The sequence below is a fragment of the Acanthochromis polyacanthus genome, chromosome 17, assembly GCF_021347895.1.
Source record: "Acanthochromis polyacanthus isolate Apoly-LR-REF ecotype Palm Island chromosome 17, KAUST_Apoly_ChrSc, whole genome shotgun sequence".
Taxonomy (NCBI): Eukaryota; Metazoa; Chordata; class Actinopteri; family Pomacentridae; genus Acanthochromis; species Acanthochromis polyacanthus.
The window spans coordinates 18,513,189-18,535,663 of NC_067129.1; the positions used below are offsets into that span (position 1 = coordinate 18,513,189).

The 22,475-nt window shown below is 37.5% G+C and overlaps 1 protein-coding gene across 1 annotated transcript; it reads right to left on the minus strand.

Moving 5' to 3' along the window:
* Positions 1–4,730: 4,730 nt before the first annotated feature.
* Positions 4,731–18,315, minus strand: hrh2b (histamine receptor H2b). The gene is made up of 3 exons (XM_022201675.2): positions 18,184–18,315; positions 9,481–10,337; positions 4,731–9,204 (listed from the first exon to the last, which is right to left on the minus strand). Exons 2-3 carry the CDS (start codon positions 10,099–10,101, stop codon positions 8,728–8,730), a joined length of 1,098 nt encoding a protein of 365 aa, XP_022057367.2. The 5' UTR covers positions 10,102–10,337; positions 18,184–18,315; the 3' UTR covers positions 4,731–8,727.
* Positions 18,316–22,475: the final 4,160 nt, after the last annotated feature.

A 22,475-nucleotide genomic window follows, 5' to 3' on the forward strand; every position in this document is an offset into this window, starting at 1 on the left:
AAATGTAACATTCATATGCACTAGACAAGATAAAAAGGAATAAATGGCTGCTCTAGCTGAATGAAAGTGAAGGGGAACATTTACAATTTCCAAGTTCTGAACCAGAACAACAATTTTCAACTTGGAAAGTCAGAATTACCTCACCCTGTCCGACCACATAATCCAACATGGCTGCTCGGGACGTCAACAGTAGTCAAAGCTGACAGTAAATGTGCATGATGATGTTTTTGTTTTTGCATGTGAAAAACTAAAACATCTACAATGTTCTGGAGCTTGATTAATTATTGCCTTGTAAACCTAACCATGTAAAGAAAAGTCTAAATTAGGATGAAAGTGAGGATGAGTGGAATGATATTATCCAACACTTTTGACTGCTGAAGTGGCTGAGGCTATGATACATACCTTTGATATTATCTAATAGCTTTAATGCCTACTTCACATAAATGCTTTCATCAAATCACAGTTTTGAAAGCATTACTTTGGTTTAATAACAGGTAGCCAAACTATTTTTGCATTAACACTTATTTTCAGTTGTGAAAATATATGGTGATGTTTTGTAGCCTCGATAAAATGGTGGCGAAGTGCCTGGATCATTTACTTTTGTGAACACAACAATCAAAAGTAAAAGTCCTGCTTTCAAAATACTGTAAAAAAAAGAGCATCATTATTGTCAAAGTATCTAAAGTTAAAGTTCTTGCTTTATAGTAAAAAATCCTCTGTGGCCGATGCAGTGCATATGAACTACATTATTAGGTTAGTAATAATAAAACACATTTTCACTACTCTAAGCATCATCCTCCACAGATAAATCAGAGTGGCAATGAGGTGAATAACTATGTTAATAGTATTAGTATTTCGTGCACACGTTATAGCTATCTTGTGGACACATTTTTTTTATTTTATTTATTTTTTACCATGTCACCAGAGGGCGATTAACAGAAGGAAAAATGAAGAACAAAATAAGTTCAACCACTGAAATTGGTATTTATATTTTGTTTTGTTTCTCTCATCTCTTTTTATTTGTTAAAAAAAATGTCGTCACTGGGCCAAAACAATTTATTAGATGACATTAAATGAAAAATCACTCCAGAATGGTTGGGAACCACTGGTTTGGCACTTCATTTCATAAGGTAATTAATGTAATGGAATAAGGATAAAGTAGCAAAAAATGTAAATGTAAAGTGAAACACAAGTACAGTAAAATTCGCCTTAGAAGTACAGTACTTAAATAAATGTTCTTTCCACCACAGCTTGAAAGCACCTTGAGCCCACACATAATTTGCCACCATTCTCATTTGCTTTTTCATCAACGTACTAAGTGTAATCATGTCTGCCCCACAGAGACCATTAGCAGCCATGGCAATGTCAACAGACATAGAGGCTAGATAATTCACTGATCTAATTTCTGCATCACTTCTGAGTACTTCTCTTTGTGGCACTGTCAAGTTACTTAACATTTAATATCACACTGCATATTTAAGCACAATCAACTTGCTAAAACTAATTGTGGATCCAATATTCCACACAGTAAGGTGGGTTACAGTCCTAAAACATTTTACACAGGCATTTAAATCCATCAGAGCATTGCAGCCTTCAAGATAAAAAAAATATATATATCTCACATGGATCTACATCACTGGAACAGCCAAAAGAGAGTGAAGAGGAGATATTAATAAATAAACTCACAAAAACTAATTTGGCACTTGTTTGAGGAGAATATTGTTGCCATAGTGAAGCAGAAAGAAGAAAGGAGTAGAGGGAGATAAATCGCAAAGAAAAACACCATGTTTAATGACTTTCACTTGCTCTGCTTTGAAAGTGTCTCTTGCATCAATCATGTGCATTATCCCGGTGACTGAAGCCACAGATTTTCCATTTCCTCGGGGTTTGCTGTTCAATGCTGTCAGTGCAAAAACAACCGCTGCTGGGTGCAGGCAGCCGCACAGCTGACCCCTGCTGCAGCACTGCGTTGCCTCCCACACTCAGATGTTAAGCCTTCCAATGCCCCCGCACTGAGCATGCTCACACAAACCTGCTTTTGGATCTCTACACAGGAGTTTAGCAGTCATCTGCACGTGGAACGATGAGAAGTGACAGAAACAGTGGGAAGCCATGGAGCTGAGATATCTGGCATTATGAGGCAAAGTCAACAGCTACACCCACGCACACAAGAAATGCACACAGGACAACAAACACATACACAGTATACATAGAAGCATTTTCTAATTTGGTTTTTCAATACACACATCTCAAGTCAATGTCTTGTTCTGGGGATTGGTGTGAAAATGAAACCTGTGTGAAGAACAAGTGAAATGTATTATTACAACTTAATTATCAGCTCAGCACTATGAAACAAAACAAACATGTTGCTATCTCTGCTGCAGCCAAGCTCATATAGGTACAATAAAAATAAGTGCTGAGGAAGCTGAATGCACGGAGAAGATCTAATTGCTGTAGAGATAAAGGTATGAGCATATTTTACAGCCTTTTGGGTAAAAACAGGAAATTTGCAGATTACGCTGAGATCCAAAGTGTGGCTTCACACATTATAAATTATGTGTTTATTGTGACCAATTGGCAAACATCCACAAAATCCCCTCCCGGTGCAGCCTGCAGAAGACATTTGTTTAATTATCCATGGCAACTGCTGTCCTGTTCAGGTCCACTGGGGACAATTAGGGTGTGTGACTTAACAAACACCAGCCTGCACTCCAATCAAACGCAGAGGCAGTATTTACAAGCTTACAATGCAGGCTTACATGACTGTGGAGAGAAGGAGTCTTATTTTAAGTTTTGCACCTCACCACCCACCTCACCTCCTACTCAGTTGCATAATGTATGAGGTTATTTAAACACACTCGGGCATTGGGCACCAATTGGACATGGATGATGTAAAGATTATAAGCTCATTTATGAATTATGGAACGAATTTCAGATATCCTAAATTAATGAGTTCTCTCCTTATTTTCTTTTGCCCTATTCTACTTGATCTTTGAACTGAGGAGAGTCAATGTGGACTGAAACACCATCTTATATGCACCTTAATTACATTCAAGAAAAATAATCTTCAGAGTTTTTTTTGTCATTTTTTTTCTGCTTTCTAATCTCAAAGCTGATTCTCTCTGTCCAGCAGCTACATTTATGAAGGCTTTTGAATTTAATGGATTGAGTGGATTTTAATGAATCATATAGACCTCTTAAACTCTGACTGTTGCCCTCTAACAGACAGCCCAACACATTATATTGTGTCTTTGAGGATCCTTGCAGAGACTTCACCACATTTAGTGCCTCGTCTTGTCCGAGTAATACGTCATTGCTGACAAGATGTTTGTCTTTTCTCTCCAAGGAGAAAGAAGGAGGTTTTGAAAAGCACCACATATTACTTCATGTCTGCAGTGTGAAAGCTGGTTTATGCTGCCATCTGGTGGAAATACTTTGTTTGGCTGGAACAGGCCAAATCTGTCCTGTAGTCACTCATGAAAGCGGCAGTGCGCCCCGTGTATTAGACCACAGATTGAACAGCACACATTTGTAAAAACATTTAATGAAAAATGAGCAAGTGTATACTCAACCAGTCAGGCTGCATCTATTCAAATATCCAAATCCTTCGAAAACAGCCGCAGTTTCATCACTTCCAAATTTACCAACTAGGGGACTCAGATTCAAGGCTTTGGCATTTGTAATTTGGTTAAACATCATTTTATTTAGGAGCATCTTCATGTCAGTTTTGATGGCATCTCTACTTTTATGACGGATCAACATGATGCCACCATAAAAATAAAGACTAAGCGAATAACAGAGCCCTGGGTGTGTCCTTTGCCTCAGCCGTGGACATGTCACTGCTATAGACTACCTGCTGGCCTTTTGTTCCACCTGTTCTTCTACCCTGCAGTCAATGCTCTTCCTCTTAACTCAGAAAAAACTTTTTTTTTCTGGAACAATCCCCTATCTTATGTTAGGGAGGCAGTTTTCCACACATCCATGAAAAAAAAAACAACATAAATGTGTTCTCAGTTCCTAAAAAATTATACATCTTGATTAAAAAAATAGCCTTTAAACACTGGAGCAATGAATATAAACTGAAGCAATCTAGGTTTTGAAAGTAGAAATTCAAAATCTGAAGTTGGGGGTCACAAAAAATTTGATATTGTATTTTAAAAGTAATTTAACAAATTATTTAGACCCAAATGATGTTGAGTAAACCTGAGGACTTTGAGCACACGAGGGTCTGGGGCGGTGAGCAGCTGCCTGCACTTTGTCCGACAAATCCACAGAAATGAGCACATGTAAAATCCCACCATGTCATTTTTGCACATTGGGTTTTTGCACAGATAAAAAGCAAATGCGGTTTTCAAACATGAAAGTGGCACATAGCGTACAGTATGTTTTCACATTGTGACGCTGTTTTTTCTTTCTTCTCTGCAAGCTCATGCTGTAAACACATTGGCTGCAGTAACAAGCCTCTCACCATCAGTCCAACACTGTTTTCCCCACTGTGTAGTACATTTAAAATACTGTGGAAAGATACATTTCTAGAATTCTCTGCTGAAGTGGCAACCCTCAAAAGCACACTCCGTCTCTGTTGTTTAACACTCTAAACATGTACCTAGGTCTATCTGAGTGAATTGCCCATGTTCCACTGACACGAATAAATAATTGTTCACACATAGAACCACACCAAAACAATAACAATGTAATTATTAATACTGAGATAAAAATGCCACTCTCTGTGCAGCAGGCAGCTCTTTTATTTATCTTTGTGCTCTAGACATGTAACACCGGAAATGATAATGTGCGAGTAAACAGAGATAACCACAATGCAAATGAAAGACCGAACATCTGAAATTACAGAAGATATCTCTGCATCAGGCCTTACATAAATAATTAGGCAAACACAATATTGGATTAGTACACTTCTGAGCCAGCAATACAGTTTCATGAAGCACATGATGACGCACGCTGCATGGCACCGTTGAAGGTCTGTCAGTTCCTTAATTCAGTAGAAACATCATTACAAAGGACATTTTGGTTCCATTATGTTTACCAACAGTTACTGGAAAACCTCACAGGGCTTCATTATCTTTGTTTTGTCCTTTTGATCTGAAGGTTAAGTCACAGCACACTATTTATCATCAAACATTTACAGATGCACAAAACCCAGACTGATCAGGTTAAAACAGATATAGCCATCCAATAAATGGGACTTGCCATTAAGAATACGTTGCAGTCTAAAACTAGCCCATCTTAATAACTTTTTGCATCAGTTACTCGTATGTAATCTATGATGCTTGATATGAAATAATTAAATGCAAATACATTTGCGACCTTGAAGACAGAGATCAGTGATGTGATGTATTTTGTTTTTTGCAACCAAATAATTATGTTTTACGCAATAATTTGTCAGGTTTTTCCAAATAATTTAAAAATAAGAACTGTTCATCCCTGTGCAATATCACTGAAATATCACAATTTGGAATTGGATACCCATAGAGTATTCACAATATTTCTGAATTTACCAGCAGGGTTTTTGCTCTTAAATTAACATTTTGTGTTTGCTATATTAAAACAACAGGCCCAACAGCAGGAACTCAGTACAAACATCAGTACATCTGTCATTACTGAGACTTAAATCTTTTAGGTTTCAAATATTTTGTATGTCCACCTTGATTTTTGAAGGGAGACTTGGCTTGGAAGATAGAGTGTCAAACACATTTGTGGAGAGATGCTCTGCTGTTCCTCAGAGACTATTTTTTCAGCTGCCCTTTGCTGGAGGGGTTGTGTTGCTCTGGCTTTCCCTTCAAAATACCCCAAAGACGTTCTGTTGGAATCAAGCCAGGCAATATATTTGGCTACACCATAGTTTTTAGCTTTTTTTAGAAATTCTTGTGTGATTTTGGCAATGTGCTTTGAAATATCCCTCTTGTGCCAAGTTACTATACTTTGGGGGTCTTTTTATCAGTCAGTGTTTTGGTATATGAACAGACATTTGTGGTGCCGTCTTTCACTGTCTTCCTTCCAACCCCTTTTGCACTCGTGCAGTCCCATATCATAAAATTTCCACCTCCGTGCTTCACTGTGTTAACTCTGCCTTCACTGTGGTAGTCCTCACCAGGTTCACACGAAACATGCTGAACCATGTTTGTCCAAATTTATCTGGGTCCCATCTGACCAAAGAATGTATTCCCAACATGCATTAAGCTTCTTTTTATGATCTTTTGAAAAGTTTATACTGTATAGCAAGCAAATGTATTCAAACACTGTAAAACTACACTGTACAACTACTTTACAATATTTATATCATACACTGTCCTATGCAATGTCTACCTCCACTTTTATTAAAGTTTTGCAGAGCTAGATTATGCAAGTCGTGCACTGTTTGTGGTGTCATTTTAGGACAACCACTTATCCTCTTATTGTATGGATATGGATCCAGTGGACCATTACCCATGGTAAGCATGAAGACGAAAGCCAAGGAAACAGCTAAGTTAAGTTAAATCCCTAAAGTTTACATAATGGTAAATGATTGTATTTATATAGCACTTTTATCCAAAGCACTTTACATGATATGTCACATTTACCCATTCACACAGTGATGGCAGAAGCTGCCATGCAAGGCACTAACCACAACCCATCAGGAGCAATTAGGGGTTCAGTGTCTTGCTCAGAGACACCTCGACAGGCCAAGGATCGAACCAACAACCTTCCAGTTACAAGACGGCCACTCTACCCACTGAGCCATGCCACCCTACATAATATGTAGTAGAAACAGAAATGAAAAGACCGTTTAAAATGGTGTAACTCTTAGCAATTGCTGTCACTTTGTAGATTCTCGTTGTTGTGGAGATGTTGCTTGGCATCCACAGAAGACTCCAGGAAATCACTTTTCCTGCTGAGATTTGAATTTTAACTGTGCAGTAGCTGCTGCAAGATGTAAACAGCCATTTGTCTTTATTCAGTTTTCTTGTCTGCACAAAATCAGAGTTGTTGCATTTAAATAAACTAAGAAGATACCCATCTGATGGATTCCAGCTCGTTTTCACAGAGGGAGCTGTTTAACCTCCATGTGGCTGCACATGCACCGCTCACACTCTGACACTCTCATGCTGGGCTTGGACATGTTTGGCAGCAGTAGCAGAACTTAAACTGATCCTTCTCAGGTCGGAAAACCCTGGAATGCTGGATTAATATTACCTTAAAAACTGTCTAGCAACCCACTTTACCACTTTTAACACCTCTGGAATCAGACATGAATCACAACTTTATTTATGCTTTATGCAGTAGCTATATCAGGTGTTGGCTTGATCAGTTCTAGTTTCTGACCTTATTTTTGTGACAAAATGATCTTCTGTCTTCTCCTCAGTGTCCTCCTTTCTACAAGGTTGACGCAAAGGATTTCATTGCCTTTCTTTAGCTCAAAAGCACGTTAACTGCCATCAAAAGCACCATAGTTGACATGAACATTTAATTAGAATCACACAAAGAGATTGCCTTGTTACTGACAGTTTTAAAACAGTTGCAATCTATGCAATACCACTGATGGCCTTCCTCAGCAATTCAAAGAAACAACCTGACACATCACCAGTGCAGTATTCAATCTATAGTACAATATCTACAATGCATTGAGTGCATATTTGCAAAACTTTAGCAAAGAGTGACTGTCTCATTGGTATGGAATTTTACAATAATTAGTCATATTGGATTACATAGGTGTAAAAAGTCACTAATAAAAATACTACTAAGGAATTAAAACCCCAAAATAAATATGTTTCTCAAACACATTCCATTTAAATTGTACTGTTCTATCTGTTTTAAATATATGGATATATATAATTTTAAAAATTACTTGTCCATGCTCTTTAATTCCAATTTTTCATCTCCAAGTTATTTTTGACAATTTGTGAAGCAGACTGTGATTACATTCCACGTTGTTTCTCATCATTGTCTTACAACAAAGGCAGCAAAATTGAAATTATAATTTAACAAGTTAGTCTTCACTTTGTTTTTCTCTTTACTTAATGCAGTGCAGAGCATGTCCACTTGAAAAAAGTCTTAAATAATGGTGAAAACTCTAGGAATCAGCTTCACATATTTAAGTGTTGCAACCAGTCTTCATCATAGTTTAATCCTTAATTTACAAAGGATGTGTAGTTCAGTTGCAGTTCATCTGTTGACACATCCAGGAAGTCCCTTAGGTTGTCCTGCTTGGGTCATGTCAAAAGTGTACATATTGTACATCATATCAACTTGCTGGTCACTTATTCACTTCCACTGCCAGAGCTGAAGGAAGAGAAAATAAACAATTTGCAAACTTTTAACCACCTGTGTCTCCATGCAGCTTTCTGGAAAACTTACTGAGTCATCTATTCAGTCCTGGCAGCTCTACTCCACTCCATTGAAGCACATTGTTGTCTGCTTTTTCACAAATGTCCACTAAACAGAAAACCCAAAACTGCAAACTTCTGAGTGTAAAATTTGATTGAATCACCAAATTGACCTGACCCTATTAATTAGGCACTTAAACACTGGATTTGTACGCTAACAAAAAAGTTATGTAACATTCATTTTATTGTGCCTTGAATTGTACAATCTTTGGCACTTCACACTAAACATTTAACTGATACTGTAAATTGTTAGCTAATCTGGTACTGTGAGCAGCCAAGTGAATTTGCAATTCTAATATTTACTGCCACACAACAGTCTGTCAGTGCAACAAGACCCCACATCATTTCATCTTGGCTCATTAGGAAAACCGTTTCCCTCGAGTAAAGTGATGCTCTTCTCCTCAGTTTCTTTATTAACTGTGTTAATATGTTTCTTAGACTGTTGGGAGCCCTTTTTGACATTAGTGAAGGCGAATCGTTTATGCACAGATGCACGCGTAAACTGCAGTTTTCTGCAAGACGACCCTCGGCAGCGAAGCAGCTCTCCATAGGCCTTGCGGAAATCCCTGTTGAAGGCTGGATACAGGATGGGATTAAGGGCTGAGTTAAAATAACCCATCCACAGGACTATTGAGTGAAGGGTGTTTGGGGGGTTCGTCTTTTCCTTTATGCCCTTGCAGGTGAGGAAGGTGAAGTAGGGAAACCAGCAGATGACGAAAGCGCCCAGTACAGCTGCCAGGGTCACTGTAGCTTTGTGCTCTCGGGTTATGGCTGCAGTCGCTGTACGTGCAGATGATGGGGTGGTAGCACGAATACGCCGGGCCTGAAAAGATTGGTTGAAAGAAGGATAGGGAGCCATAAGACACAGAAAAGGAGATCTTAGGATTCAGCTTGCTTACTGACTTAATAATACAAGATTTACCCTTACAAGAAAATGTGACTTTGGATGGATCACATTTGAATGACCCTTGGATGTGTGTGTTTCTGCTAATTTCCAAAATAGTAACCTAAGACAGTTGCACAAAGTCATTTAAGCCTTAAGTTATGACCTCGTATATGTCACGGCATCACATTTTGCATAATCATAAGAAACACTGACCTGTTCTCGGGCCACTCTGAATATGCAAAGATACATTCCGCACATAAGCATCAGAGGAAGATAAAATGAGCCAAAAGTATAAATAAGAACATAGTTGTTATTCCATTCAAACTGGCAGTAGCGTCCCTCCTTGTCCTCATCACCAATGCCCCAGTCGGAGTGCTGCACTCTGTAGTCTGCTGTGTTCCAGCCCAGGTGGATGGGCACAAAGGACACAGCTACCGACAAGGTCCAGATGGCGGTGATGGCCAGTGTCACCCGTAGTGGGGTAACTCTCCGGGAGTGGCTAAGGGGAGCTGAAATGGCCAGGTATCGGTCCACACTGATTGCCAGTAGGGTAAGGATGGAGGCTGTACATAGCATGACATCCACTGAGATGTAAATGTTACACAGGGCCCCTCCGAGGGGCCATTTCCCACTGCGCAGCTCCACAGTGGCCGACAGGGGCATCACCAACAAGCCTAGCAGGAGATCTGTCACTGCCAGCGACACAACAAAGCAGTTTGCAATGCGCCACAGTCGACGGCTGAGCCCGACGGCTAAACACACCAGCACGTTACCACCAATGGTCAGAATGATGAGGAACATTAAGACCAGCCAGCGGAGAGCTATGGAGATCATGATGCCCTCCTCCTGAGGCGCTGGGAAGCAGTGCTGCTGCTATCTTAGTAGAAACTTTTCGAAGGGACACATCCACGTATCTTCAAACTGCAAATTCACTTTCCACTCAGGCAATCTTTTCCATGGTGCCTTATTCAAAGGTAATCAGGTTCAGTAGGAGATTAGCAAGTGGAAAGCACTTCCTCGCCATCTCTTTTTCCACGGTGCCTCTGCCACAGCCTCTGAGGTGCACATCCCTGGTTAAGAACAAGAACAGCAGTGATTACTTTAAAGTTCAAATTTTACCATATAAATGACATTTTATTACTTGCATACTTTAAAAGTATGTTCATCTATTGGACATTTAATGCAATATTTTAACTGCAGCTGTGAGTTAATGGTCAAATTACCCAAAAAAAAAAGAGTCATTGAGGAAATAACTGACAGGAAAAAAAACTATGTACAAGACTTAAGAACATAGTTTTCTGTTATAGGGTACATGGAAATTTAATACTGACCTCTAGACAGTATGAAAATGTGACAAATTCATGTTGTTATCTAAAGTAGCAACATTTAATGAAAATCAAGAAAAATGAAACTCTGCATTAAATAAGATGTCAGACAATAGGCGACAGTACATATTTTAAATGCTGTATTGAAGTCTATCTCCAGGCTTTTATTAAATTCTTCATATATATTCTTCATAAATATTAATATTTTTTTCATTAAAATTATCCCTTTCTGTATCAAAAAATATTTAGATTCAGCTCTGTGTTGTTGCTTGTGTGGCTCTATGAAGTCCCTGTCGCTTTCCTCACTCATTCCTCCCTTCTTGCTGCAGCTTGAGCACACCAGCTCCCCTACAACTCTTCTCAAACACTGTGAAACTACTTTATGCTCCATAAGAGCAAGGAACAATACTGTAGTAATTCAGCCAGGCATGTACTAACTAGAAACTGATGAAGAATAAGGAAACAAAACGTCTTTATCTGCATGCTGACAGGACTGGTTCTTTAGGTTTGTTTTGTACAAAACCCTAGCAATCTGTGTTTTTGAGATTGTCATATAAAGGGTAAATCTTTCAACATTTAATAGTTAGACTGAATATGTATCACACTTATCTGTAATCTTATTCATTTCAGATGAAAAGAGCATTTTAGATATCTGCAATGTCATTCTTATGGGGACAAATGTCTGTGTATAGTGTTTCTCATTAAAGATATCTATAATTCAGCTGCAGATACTGTATCTGCAAGTCACATTGCAGATATGTGCAGCTGAATCGTGGCTAGCTGTAATTCTAATTTCAGATATCTACAGTACAATTCTGACAAGTCATAATTCTACTTTACAATATCTATGAATCCCCTTGGTTCAGGATATCTACATCCGAGAAAAAGGACAGGTCAAAATGATATTGCAGAAATCTCAAACTGGTATTCTGTGTTGTCATCATGTAATATATCTTCAATTAGAGTTTTGACCAGCCTAGGTGGGGGCAACTTGCTTTTTGGACACAATATAGTGCTGTAATTGTAATATGGAAACTGGAAAACCATTGTATAGTTATGTCAGAGCAACTTGAGGCCAAAGTTGCAGTAAATTTCCACTAGAAGTCTTTAAAAATGAAGCTCTCACTCTCTACAAATCACTTACTGATAATCTCTTTTTGTTTTATGGCATGTTCTAAAGATCTTATCACCTCAGTGACTACCACCGCTTAAGCCAACACTGTTCAGATGCTTTGCTGCACTAATATCCAATGGGAAGCCTTGCATAAGCATTGTCATATGCAACAAATTGGACTAGTCTTAATGACATTTAAGATGTCTGCAACTAATAGTCTGACCAGTCAGAACTGATAACCACCTACTTAAAATGATGCTGATGTCTGTACTTTCAATTCCAGATAATCAAATGCAGCTATTACATGTTAAAACAGCTCACCATAGCCATTGTTAGTTTTAAGGTTGAAATACTTTGCCACAGTGCTTATTTTGCTAATGATGTGTCTTCAAACATATTAAAAACACCACATGGACATAACGACAAGGTATAAACCTTGATTGTTACACAAGGGGAACTTTGAAATGAATCCTTTTATCAGTTTAATTTATTTACAGTTTAAAGTTTATATAATTTGTATGAAAAAAGTCATCCAAACCAGCCCTTCTTTATGGGGGTAATAGGTTAAATGACATGTGATGACCTGTACAATGTCTTTGACTCTTTACTCTAAGCTCTTTATCTGTTGGATTAAAACAGGGATGATCATTGAGATAATTTCCTTTATCCTATCCCAATCAGTAATTGCACAGATGTCTGAGCTGATTGTAATGAAATGTAATTGAACGGAATTTAAATATCCTTCTCTATACACATTGAGTGGCCAAAATAAGAAATATTTCAGCCACATTCATGCATCTGGCTTATATGTGGTGTCATGTAGCGTATATCTCAGGTTTCTGTAATCTAATCTCCTCTTCGCGAATCATACCAGTGTGATAAAGTCACGTTCACTGGTGCATGAATACATTCATCCGCATACTACAAATTTCAAAAACACAATTAGCCTTGTAGAGGTACACTGAAAAATATATTTTTAAAAAAAGTCTAACCCAAGAGCACAATACGCCACCATTTAGATTCAGGTCACCTTCAGTGTCACACTACACTCTTATGTAGATAGAATCTTTACAAAGTGAAAAATCCACCCACAGAGTAAACATACAGCATCAGCTCCCTCAATTCTGCTGCACTGTTCTCATACTTTCAGCTGTTTGCCCCTTTCGTATAAGGCATATAATCCTTTTCCTTTGCTTATTGTACTTGTGTTTCTATCCATTGTAGTGCTGGAGAAGGTTAAGCACATCCTGCAATATCTCTGGCAGACAGTTTTATTGTATGTAATTTTTGCTGAAAGTATACATTTGAAAAATTAAACAGCAATCTTCGTAATGGAATCTGGCAATAATTGGTCTCGAGATACATATATCTATGAAATGAGAAATAGACCTGGATGATCTACAACACAGGCAGATAAAGAGAATGAGCCTCGGCATACGTATATAATGAGGTAAGGGAGCTGGTCCCTGGAGACGAGATTATTTACTCGAGAGGGGAAGCGTAGGCTGCGCTATAATAGCACTATCAGGATGAAGCAAGGCAAGATCTTAGGAACTAAACATTGTGTTCCAGTCTAAGGAGTCATATAAACAAATCTAAGCTCTTTAAGAAGTGGATGATTTGACAAAAGAAAAACAATGCTGGGTATCCGACCACATACCCTGCTTTTAAAATAGATTAGAAGACTTTTTTTTTTTGCTGTTAAAGGTAGACTTCACTGAGGTCTCTGTAAACCACATTTTGCCTCGTGAAAGCTGAACATAAATACTATAGATATCAGCTTTCACAATATAAAGTGTGACCAAATGGGATCAACAGACTTGTTCTTTTTTCACTAATGTGCTCAAAACCCCAACCATCCTGTTGTGAAGAAGCTGAGCAAATACTGATGAATGTAACTCATACATAGCTTTTAAAACATTAAACAAGCAATACACTTTCCAGTAACAGCTAATTTAATTTGATGACGACAACCTAATATTTGCTTTCATGTTTCATTTGTTCCCCCGCATCACCCACAAGCTTTAAATGCATTTAAAACTGAAATTAGACACATGATAATGGGCACAGATATATAATACTGGGTTTAAAGTGTTTTATAAGCAAGTAATGTTCAACCTGTTGTGACCAGTGTAGCTGCCCAGAGCTGTTCTTTGACAGTTATATGTACTGTATATCTATTAGTGCTATTTTAGTTTACTATCTGCGCACTTATCACAGTACGGCTATTTAAAGTGCCATAAAGGCAAATGCTCCTATTAAGCTTTGATGATTTGAAAGCAGAGTGGGCTTTTAGAACAGCAGACTGATACTGAGTTGATGGTACTGTAATTAAGAGGCTGCATTGTCTGAAAAACGTCATGCAGTTGTCGTTTATTATTATGACACTAAATGCACTGGGCCCTGCCACAGACTGGTGACCTGTCCAGGGTGTCCCCTGCCTTTGCCCGAATCAGCTGAGATAGGCTCCAGCACCCCCCGCGACCCTAGTGAGGATAAAGCGGTGTATAAAAATGGATGGATGGAAATGAACTGGGGCTGAAAAATGAGGCCAACATGGACGTGCTAAAAAACAGCAGTTTCTCAAATGTCCACTTGATTCCCATAGACCCCCATATTAAAACATCCAACTTATATTAGAAATAAATATGTTTACAGCAAGGTGCGAAAAATGGTTTTGGCCTAAAAATGGTGCAACTAAATTCCCCATTCATGACAGTTGTGAATTTGTATACAACTCATCTTAATTAACTATGCTCCTGCTTTGAATGACAAGACATCACAGGAAGTGCATAGCCTAGTCCATGGCTGGCCAACCTTAGCCCTACTTATTCTCTACCTTTTTGTTCATTTTTGGACTAGCATGGAGTTAGGCAGAGTCAGGCCCTTCACAGATGATGAGATCCACAGCCAGCACATTTGCCCAATCCCAGTCTCACACTCAGAGATTTACAAATTTTGAAACACATGAAGAAGATATTTCAGCACTTTTAATTTCTCATTCTCAATATTGCTATCTGCAGAGTTTTCTAAGGCGCTTGTCTTTAATTCATTGTAAGGTGTTTCTTCTGCCCTAACACATTTACACAAACCAAGCATGGATGGTGTAGTGAAAGTGCACTTCAGGAAACCTGGGGGTGTTGTCACTGAGGGTTTGTCCACCTTTATATACAGTTTATGGTTACTAGACTATTCCTGCCATTAGTTACTATGCTTTTATTATATAATACTGCACTGTACTAAACTATGCAATAATTGTGTTATAGTTACACTATGCTATGCTATACAATACTATGGTATTACTATGCTATGCTATTACTATACAATCCTATGCTATACTTTACTATGTTATCCTATACTATATTATGCAATACTATGCTATGCTATGACTATACTATGATGTGCTATATTATATTATACTATGTTATGCTTTACTATACTACACTATACTATGCTATACTATACTACACAATGCTATCCTATGCTATGCTATAGTATTACTATATTATACAATAACCACTAACTGAGTTTGTGTTATCTACAATAGTTAAAAACAAATCATTACATCATGGCTATACCCATACAACCAACTTTGACCGCTTGGGAATGAAGGGTATAAAGTTTTGGCAAGCTTCTACAATCTCATATGTAGGATGTAACATATGAGTGGCCGTTTTACAGCTACTGTACGTCCCTCTGGACTGGCCCTATAACTGACCTGAACATAATTAACACAGTTACACAAGCAATATGCTATAATTCGCACACCTCCAACTTTATGGCACATGCTAAACAAAACAAATTGCTCCTTTATGTTTAGTTTGAAAGCACCTATGTCAAATTTATTCTCACTACGAAAGCAGGAAAACCCGACGGACGTAAAGTGTTTCTGCAGGAAGCCCTTTATCATGTTTTCTAATTGTGTTCAGGGTTTTCCCAGTAGAATATAATTCAAGTTGTGATGATAGATGTGCTAACAGGAAGTGATAATGCTGACAATGATAAGAGCAGCGGGTTGGAGGAAATTATAGAAATGTTTAAACAAGAATTTCTATAGTGATCCTTAACATTGTGTAATAAAAGGACAAGAGACAAACTGTTATTACATAACTAAACACATTGTAGTGCTACTTTTCACAGATAGATGTGCAAGTTCAGCTGATGATGTAATCCTTTAAATACACAAAAATATGCACTAAAATATTTTATGAAGGTCATTTTTGTTGACTGCAAGTTTTTGGTTCAAGTACTGAACTTATAGTAACACTGACCATTTTTGCCTTACAGGCTACAAACAGCACTCAGTGAATAGGAATGTCAGTTTTTCGGGTAATATTTTTGTTAACTTTCTTCTGAAAAGATGCTACAGTTGAACATAATAATGTCGTAAATGATCACATATTTGTAAGAAAAGTTGGAATTTTTCTGGCTGAAGCTGAACTTTGCTTTCTTTTTTTTTTTTTTTTGCATATTTCCGACTTGTTATTTAATGAACTGACTTAACTGTTTACATAGTCATTTACTCACTAATAACTCTCTAATGAGGATTTTACCTTTTTCCTCACCCATGCTGTAAGTTAATAATTCAAAGGAGGCTGTGTTTCACCTGTACCTTTCCTTTCAGGGAATCCAAGGTTTTAATGTTTCTGAATAGATTTCCCTCAGGGACAAACAGTTCTTGTTTCCATGGCGACTTCATTTGTTCAGCACTGACCAAGTTTAGATCGAGCTGTGTCCCTGGTCATCTGGCCACCTTCATTTAGTTCCATAAGAACAGTGCCTTAGCGGTTATAGGCCATAAACAGTCAGAGATGCTTTTAATACAAAACTCTAATAAAAGCCAATGATGTTTGGCTCCACTGTCATTTTGTTAGGTGACTTGTCACAAAAAAAGGGAGCAGGTGAAACACGACACTATCGTACCATGAGTGACCTAAGATCATGTTACACTTCAATGTAGTATTTATTTCCTTGCTTCACTCACAGTGGACTAGAAGTGGGAAAAAAAACTATTCTTACGGAAAAAAATCTCTGAAAACAAGTACAAAAAAAACAACAAAACTATAAGCAATTAATGAACCTTGTCATAGTACTTACATTAAATCCATGTGATGTGGAAAGTGGTATATATTGTGCACTGTATCTGCTGCATGTATAAATACACAGATATTGCACTGAATGTCAAGTGTAAACTTTGGCCTCATGCATGACTATACACTGCATATCAACTTGAATAAGTAATAGTCGATCCTATAGCAATGCACAGCATAGATCAGTGCTTATTTTACTGCTTATTGATGCCAATTGAGAATTATAGACTAGTGCAGCTACACACTGATTGGCTAAATACTACAAAGTATCTTATCTTCTGAGATAACCTGAGAACCTGAGCATTAAAATCCCCAGGCTCATAGTACAAATTAAGAAGGTAGTTGAGTCAACAGTAAGCGATAACAATGTGGCTAAACATCCGGGCCAGAAAACCAGACGGTGGGCGGACATAAAAAAAAAAATCAATAATTGAACATGTGAAAAGTGAAACCACGAGGAGCGGTAAGGTAAATCATTTGGTAACCTGGCATTCAAGGAGGTGTTACATAATAATGTGTTCAGTGTCTTTGTGTTCTTGCCTCACGTTTTTGAACGGAGCTCCTTGCAGTGTTTTTTTTTCTCTGCTTCAAAAGTTTATCCAGATTATGTTGATTCTATTAGGCAGATCTCTAACATCTTTTTAGGGAAACTTAATTGCCTTGCTGCTCATTGGAAAAACTCCCACATGATTACTGTAATTCTGACTGCTGTTATGTTATTTATATTATTCAAATCTGAACTAATGTCAGAAACCAGGAAAAAATTAAAGTTTAATTCCTGGCGAAACAGTTTACTTTTGAGCTCAATTCAAATTAATGCTGAATTTAATTTGGACTAGATCGGGTAACATATCGCTATAAGAATATCTATCATAACTGCATTTAAAACAATGTGACATACAAAAAAGCCCTGTATGCTGCTTTTGTAACACTTGATAGGATTAAAATGACCTAACCGGATAATCCAGTATTACTAACCACCCACATCCAACACAATTACACATACAACACAATTCCAATTAAATTACAAATGAGCTCAAATTTGCGAAACTCAAGTTTCTAAAGTGCTAAAGCATATAGTAATTTGCCTTGAGAGAGTGAACAATTTGTCTTAAGGCTAGGAACAGCTGCTCTATACTGTTACTTCACACTGAACCAACCGCCTACATGTCAGCTAACATCCTGTGAATGTGTAACCAAAGAAAACAAGACATATATGAATCACAAAACACTTGCATCCATCCATATGTCTTCATTAAAGCTTATTGGAAGAATCTTTAGCCTTCAGAATGGGAATTTGTGTATGTAATGTTCCTGCTTACCTTAATCACTTTTGTATACATGACATTCCCAAAAAGATGATGTTGACAAAACCGTGTTGACTCACCTCACATGGCTTGTCCTAAATGTCCGTCAGATCGTATCCTTCTTTCCAGAACATGAACGTTCTCCTCCGATTCCTTGATCCTGCCTTAGTGTAAACTTACTTCTCTCTTTCTCTCTCTCCCTTCTGCACTCTCTCCTCTCTCCCTCCCTGCCTCTGTTCTCATAGACCTGTAGACAGACACATGACATTAGCATTTGCACTTCTCACTCCCTTGTCTCCCGCTATTAATCATTTGCTCATGAGCATTTCCACCATGTAACATATAAATGTATTTCACTCCATATATGCAAAACAGTTAGGTGCAGTTTACAACTTGTTTTCAAATTAAGGGACTTGATAGGAATCTTGTTATTTTTAATAATTATGCAATATTGAATCGTAATTTAATGCCATCATTGTGGAGTTTTGTTTGTGGCCTCCTTATTCTGCTTATGCAATGTACAGTAAGTGAATGTCAGAGTAGGAGCTGGTGGAGCAAGATAAGCCACTCTTCACTCACCTAAGACAGCAGCTGACAGTAATGTCTCCAAATCAAGACACAATATGCTTTTAGACATATATTGCCATTCACAATGTAATGCTGTACATCACTGGTAGCAATCAGATTACAGTAATTTGATTATATAGCTTTGAATTTATGACTTGCCTTTGCACAAAATGCCCCTCAACCCCCCTGAAGTGTGACCACTATTTTAGAAGGAGAACACAGACGTAACACAGGAAACAGATATAGAATTTTAGTGACAGTGTGACTCATTGATGGTTATTAAGAGCAGCAGCCAACAGCTCTGTGAGGCTGCGCTTGGAAACAGCTCTGAGCCACATATTATATCAGTGTGATTAAGCAAACATGCTGCTGTTTATCAGGTAATGTTTGAATTTGCTAAGTGGGACAAAACACAGAGTGCAGTTGGCTAATGGGAATGTCACTAGGTTTCTTTAGTCGTAAATCAAAGTATTGGATCTCGTCGATGATGGTGCTTTATTACAGTTCATCCACATTTCATGGCAATAAATCAGACATTTGTTGCGATACAGCAGTGTGGACCAGAGGGCAGAAAAACATTACCCTCCCTGGAGAACCAGACCATGGCTACATATAGAGTATATATGATTTGAAAAATAATGGTCAGATTCAGTGTCTGACTTCTGGAGTTGAAAGGTATTTATGGTCCTTGAGGATACTCACAACAACAATGTGTCTTCTCAGAATCAAGGTCTGAACTTGGGAAAAATCCCAGTCCTTGCTGTAGGTAATTTTCTTTCAGAGTAGTTTCAGCTGCATAACACACAATATGTCTTTCTAATACCCCAGTTGTTGTTCAGACTATAATGACAAAGTAATTTCACCTTCTTCCATCATAGTTAAGCTAATGGCTCTTCTGAAACAAATTTTGACAAGATAACTTATGCCAAAATTCTAACTTGGTCAAATCAGTGTATATACCCCCAAATGAAAATAAGTTAATCATTGAATAAGCTTCAATAATCTTGCAGACTAAAGAGATTAAACGATAACACGAGTAACTTGGAAGCTGTATGGTCTGTGCTAAGTGTCTATAAAACTCCCTCCAAGTCAGTGCTATTAGAGATATGATCTAACACTAAGGTCATATGCATGCACCTTTAGATATATGCACAAAGACATAAATCTTAAATGATATCACCATTAAAGTAAAGTAAAAACTAAATGCATGATTAACCGAGGGCTCAGAAAGACTCCAGACAGGAAGGTCAGTATTTTAGTTGATGGGAATCTTAAAGTCCTTTATCCAAGGGGGAGCCATAAAACATGCGTATTTAGGGAGGAAGAGAAGCCTGAGATTCACAGAGGCTGTTTAGAATATTTGTTCAAACAGAAATAGCAGTGTGCTATGCTTCATACAGCTGACTAGGTCAATAAGGGGACAGATAAATTTCTCAAGTGAAGCATTAAGAATGTTAGGTCAAAGGGAAGAGGGAGAATGTTTATTGTGACTCTGAATAATGACTAGTTTGGGTGCACTGGTCCAGACAAACACCCTCAGTAATCCTGTAAAAATCTTATTATCAAAGTCAAAATCCAACCTAAAATGTGTTCTTATTAGCAAGGATACACATCTCACAGCCAAAAGGAATCACACAATAGCAGACATAAAATGGGATCAGATCAGTGCCCAAATCAGTGTATTATAATTTGAAATGTAAGTAAAACTTGGTTGTTTCCTTTTGTAATGACAGACAAATGTTTCTGAAGAGCTCTAAATGGTAAAAATCACTGTGGAAATGGAATGATTATCAGAAAATCAGTTTGTCTGGGAAAAAAAAGACAAATGAGCCAGTTATTTAGCAGTTACCAGACAGTGTGACTCTATATGGTAAAAATATTCAATTGTCTCCTCAGTTTTGATATAAAATTTTAACAACTCTTTTCTCCCACCTACTGGACATAAGTGGGCACTGAGGAGGGGCATCAACTACTGAACTGTGGAAGACAAATGGAGAACAAGTCAGTTTACTTACAGAATATATTGGAGAATATTCAGAATATGAAAAAATATAGTTAATGTAACTACTTAAATATGTAGTTAGTGTACATATTTACTGCATTTATGCACAGAATATTCTTGGTAATAGGCTGGATCTTAGGTTTTAAAATGGAAATGAAAACAGAGAGGAAGCTGGAACCCTGGGAAAACACTGATTTGCAATAACTTCAAAAGCAGCAGGTTTCATTCCTGTCAATTGACTAAGCAACATTTAACCTATTCACATGAGTATTTTCCATTTCAAGCAAATTAGCACTTAAACTCCACTATATTCTGGAGAAAGATATTGCATGATTTACTCCTCCATGTTTATTTGGCGGGTATAGCTAATAATTACTGTACAAAAAAAGCAACTGTGTAATGTTTTAGGTTACAGGCCCCAACATATAACATTACTCTGGAGCTCCCGTGTAATCATTGTCATTAATGTTGCTCCAGTAAAATATGCGCCAATAGCAACATATGTATGCACAGTGCTGGGGAACATGATGTGAAGTTATTGAATAGAGTGGAAATAATTCAAGATCTTACAAAGAACATATAAAGTAGCTATTATTTGACTACTGGGCACCTATTGTATTACTTTAAAAAATGATATGAGTTTGCTGATGAGATGAAAAACAGCCGAGACAATCTTCAGAGACCGACAGTTTCCCTGACAACACACTGTCTCCTGGCCTTTGCAAAGTAGAGCTTTTTTAAGTACCCCAAAATTATAAGGGAACAATGTGGTTTGCCTGTTTGTTGGATGCTTTGAAAAAAACTCCTATGTTGGAAAGGAACTAAATACATTTAGAGGTTCTTGAATACGCCCTAGAACCATACACCATCGACCTTACACAATGAACATGGTGTAAAGCATCATTCTGGGCTACAAAAACATTCCAGAATCTTGCAGCATTTTAGAATTCTACAACATTGTAGAATCTTAATGTGTGTTGAAATTCTAGAATCTTCCATGATTCTAGAATATTGGCCTGTGACAAAATTGGAGAATCTGGCAACATTCAAGAATCTTTGTGTATGACAACAATATACAATCTAAAAGCATTCTAGAATCTTGGCCTTTGACAACAATATACAATCTAATAAAAACACTGTAGAATCTTGATGTATGGAAACATTCTATAATTTAAAAAGATTGGTGTAGGCTATAAGAACATTGTAGAATCCAAAAACATTCTAGAATCTTGTTCTATGACAATGTTCTACAATTCAAAAACATTCTAAATTCTGTAATGTCAGGTTTTTGAATGCTGTCATACAGGCTTACAGCAGTCTAGAAACTCAGTGTATGACAGCATCAGAAAATGTTACAACATTCTACAGTCTTGGTGTATGACAACCCACAAGAAGCTTACAAAATTCACAAATGTTGGTGATTGATACATTGTAAAATTGAAAAAAAAAATTGCAGACCCTTGGCCAGTGACAACATTCTAAAACCATATAACATTCTGCAATCTTGGCTGATGACCACCCTCTAGAAACTGACAACATATTACAATATACTAGAATCCTATGCATGACAACATTCTAGAACCTTGCAACTTTCTAGTGTTTTGATGTATAACATCACATTAGAATCTCACAAATAGTGTAGATTCTTGGTCTATATACAGTCTAAGAACATTCTAGAATCTTTGCCAATGACAACATTCTATCATAATATACCTTTCTAGAATATTGGAATATTATAACATTCTAGAATCTAAATGCATCATAGGATCTTGGCGTGTGACGACATTCTACAATCTAAAACCA

Coding starts and splice junctions, on each gene's coding strand:
- hrh2b (XM_022201675.2), bottom strand. CDS start 10,101: ATGATCTCCATAGCTCTCCGCTGGCTGGTCTTAATGTTCCTCATCATT. Junction 9,205..9,480: donor TCAGAGTGGCCCGAGAACAG/GTCAGTGTTTCT, acceptor CAATCTTTTCAG/GCCCGGCGTATTCGTGCTAC.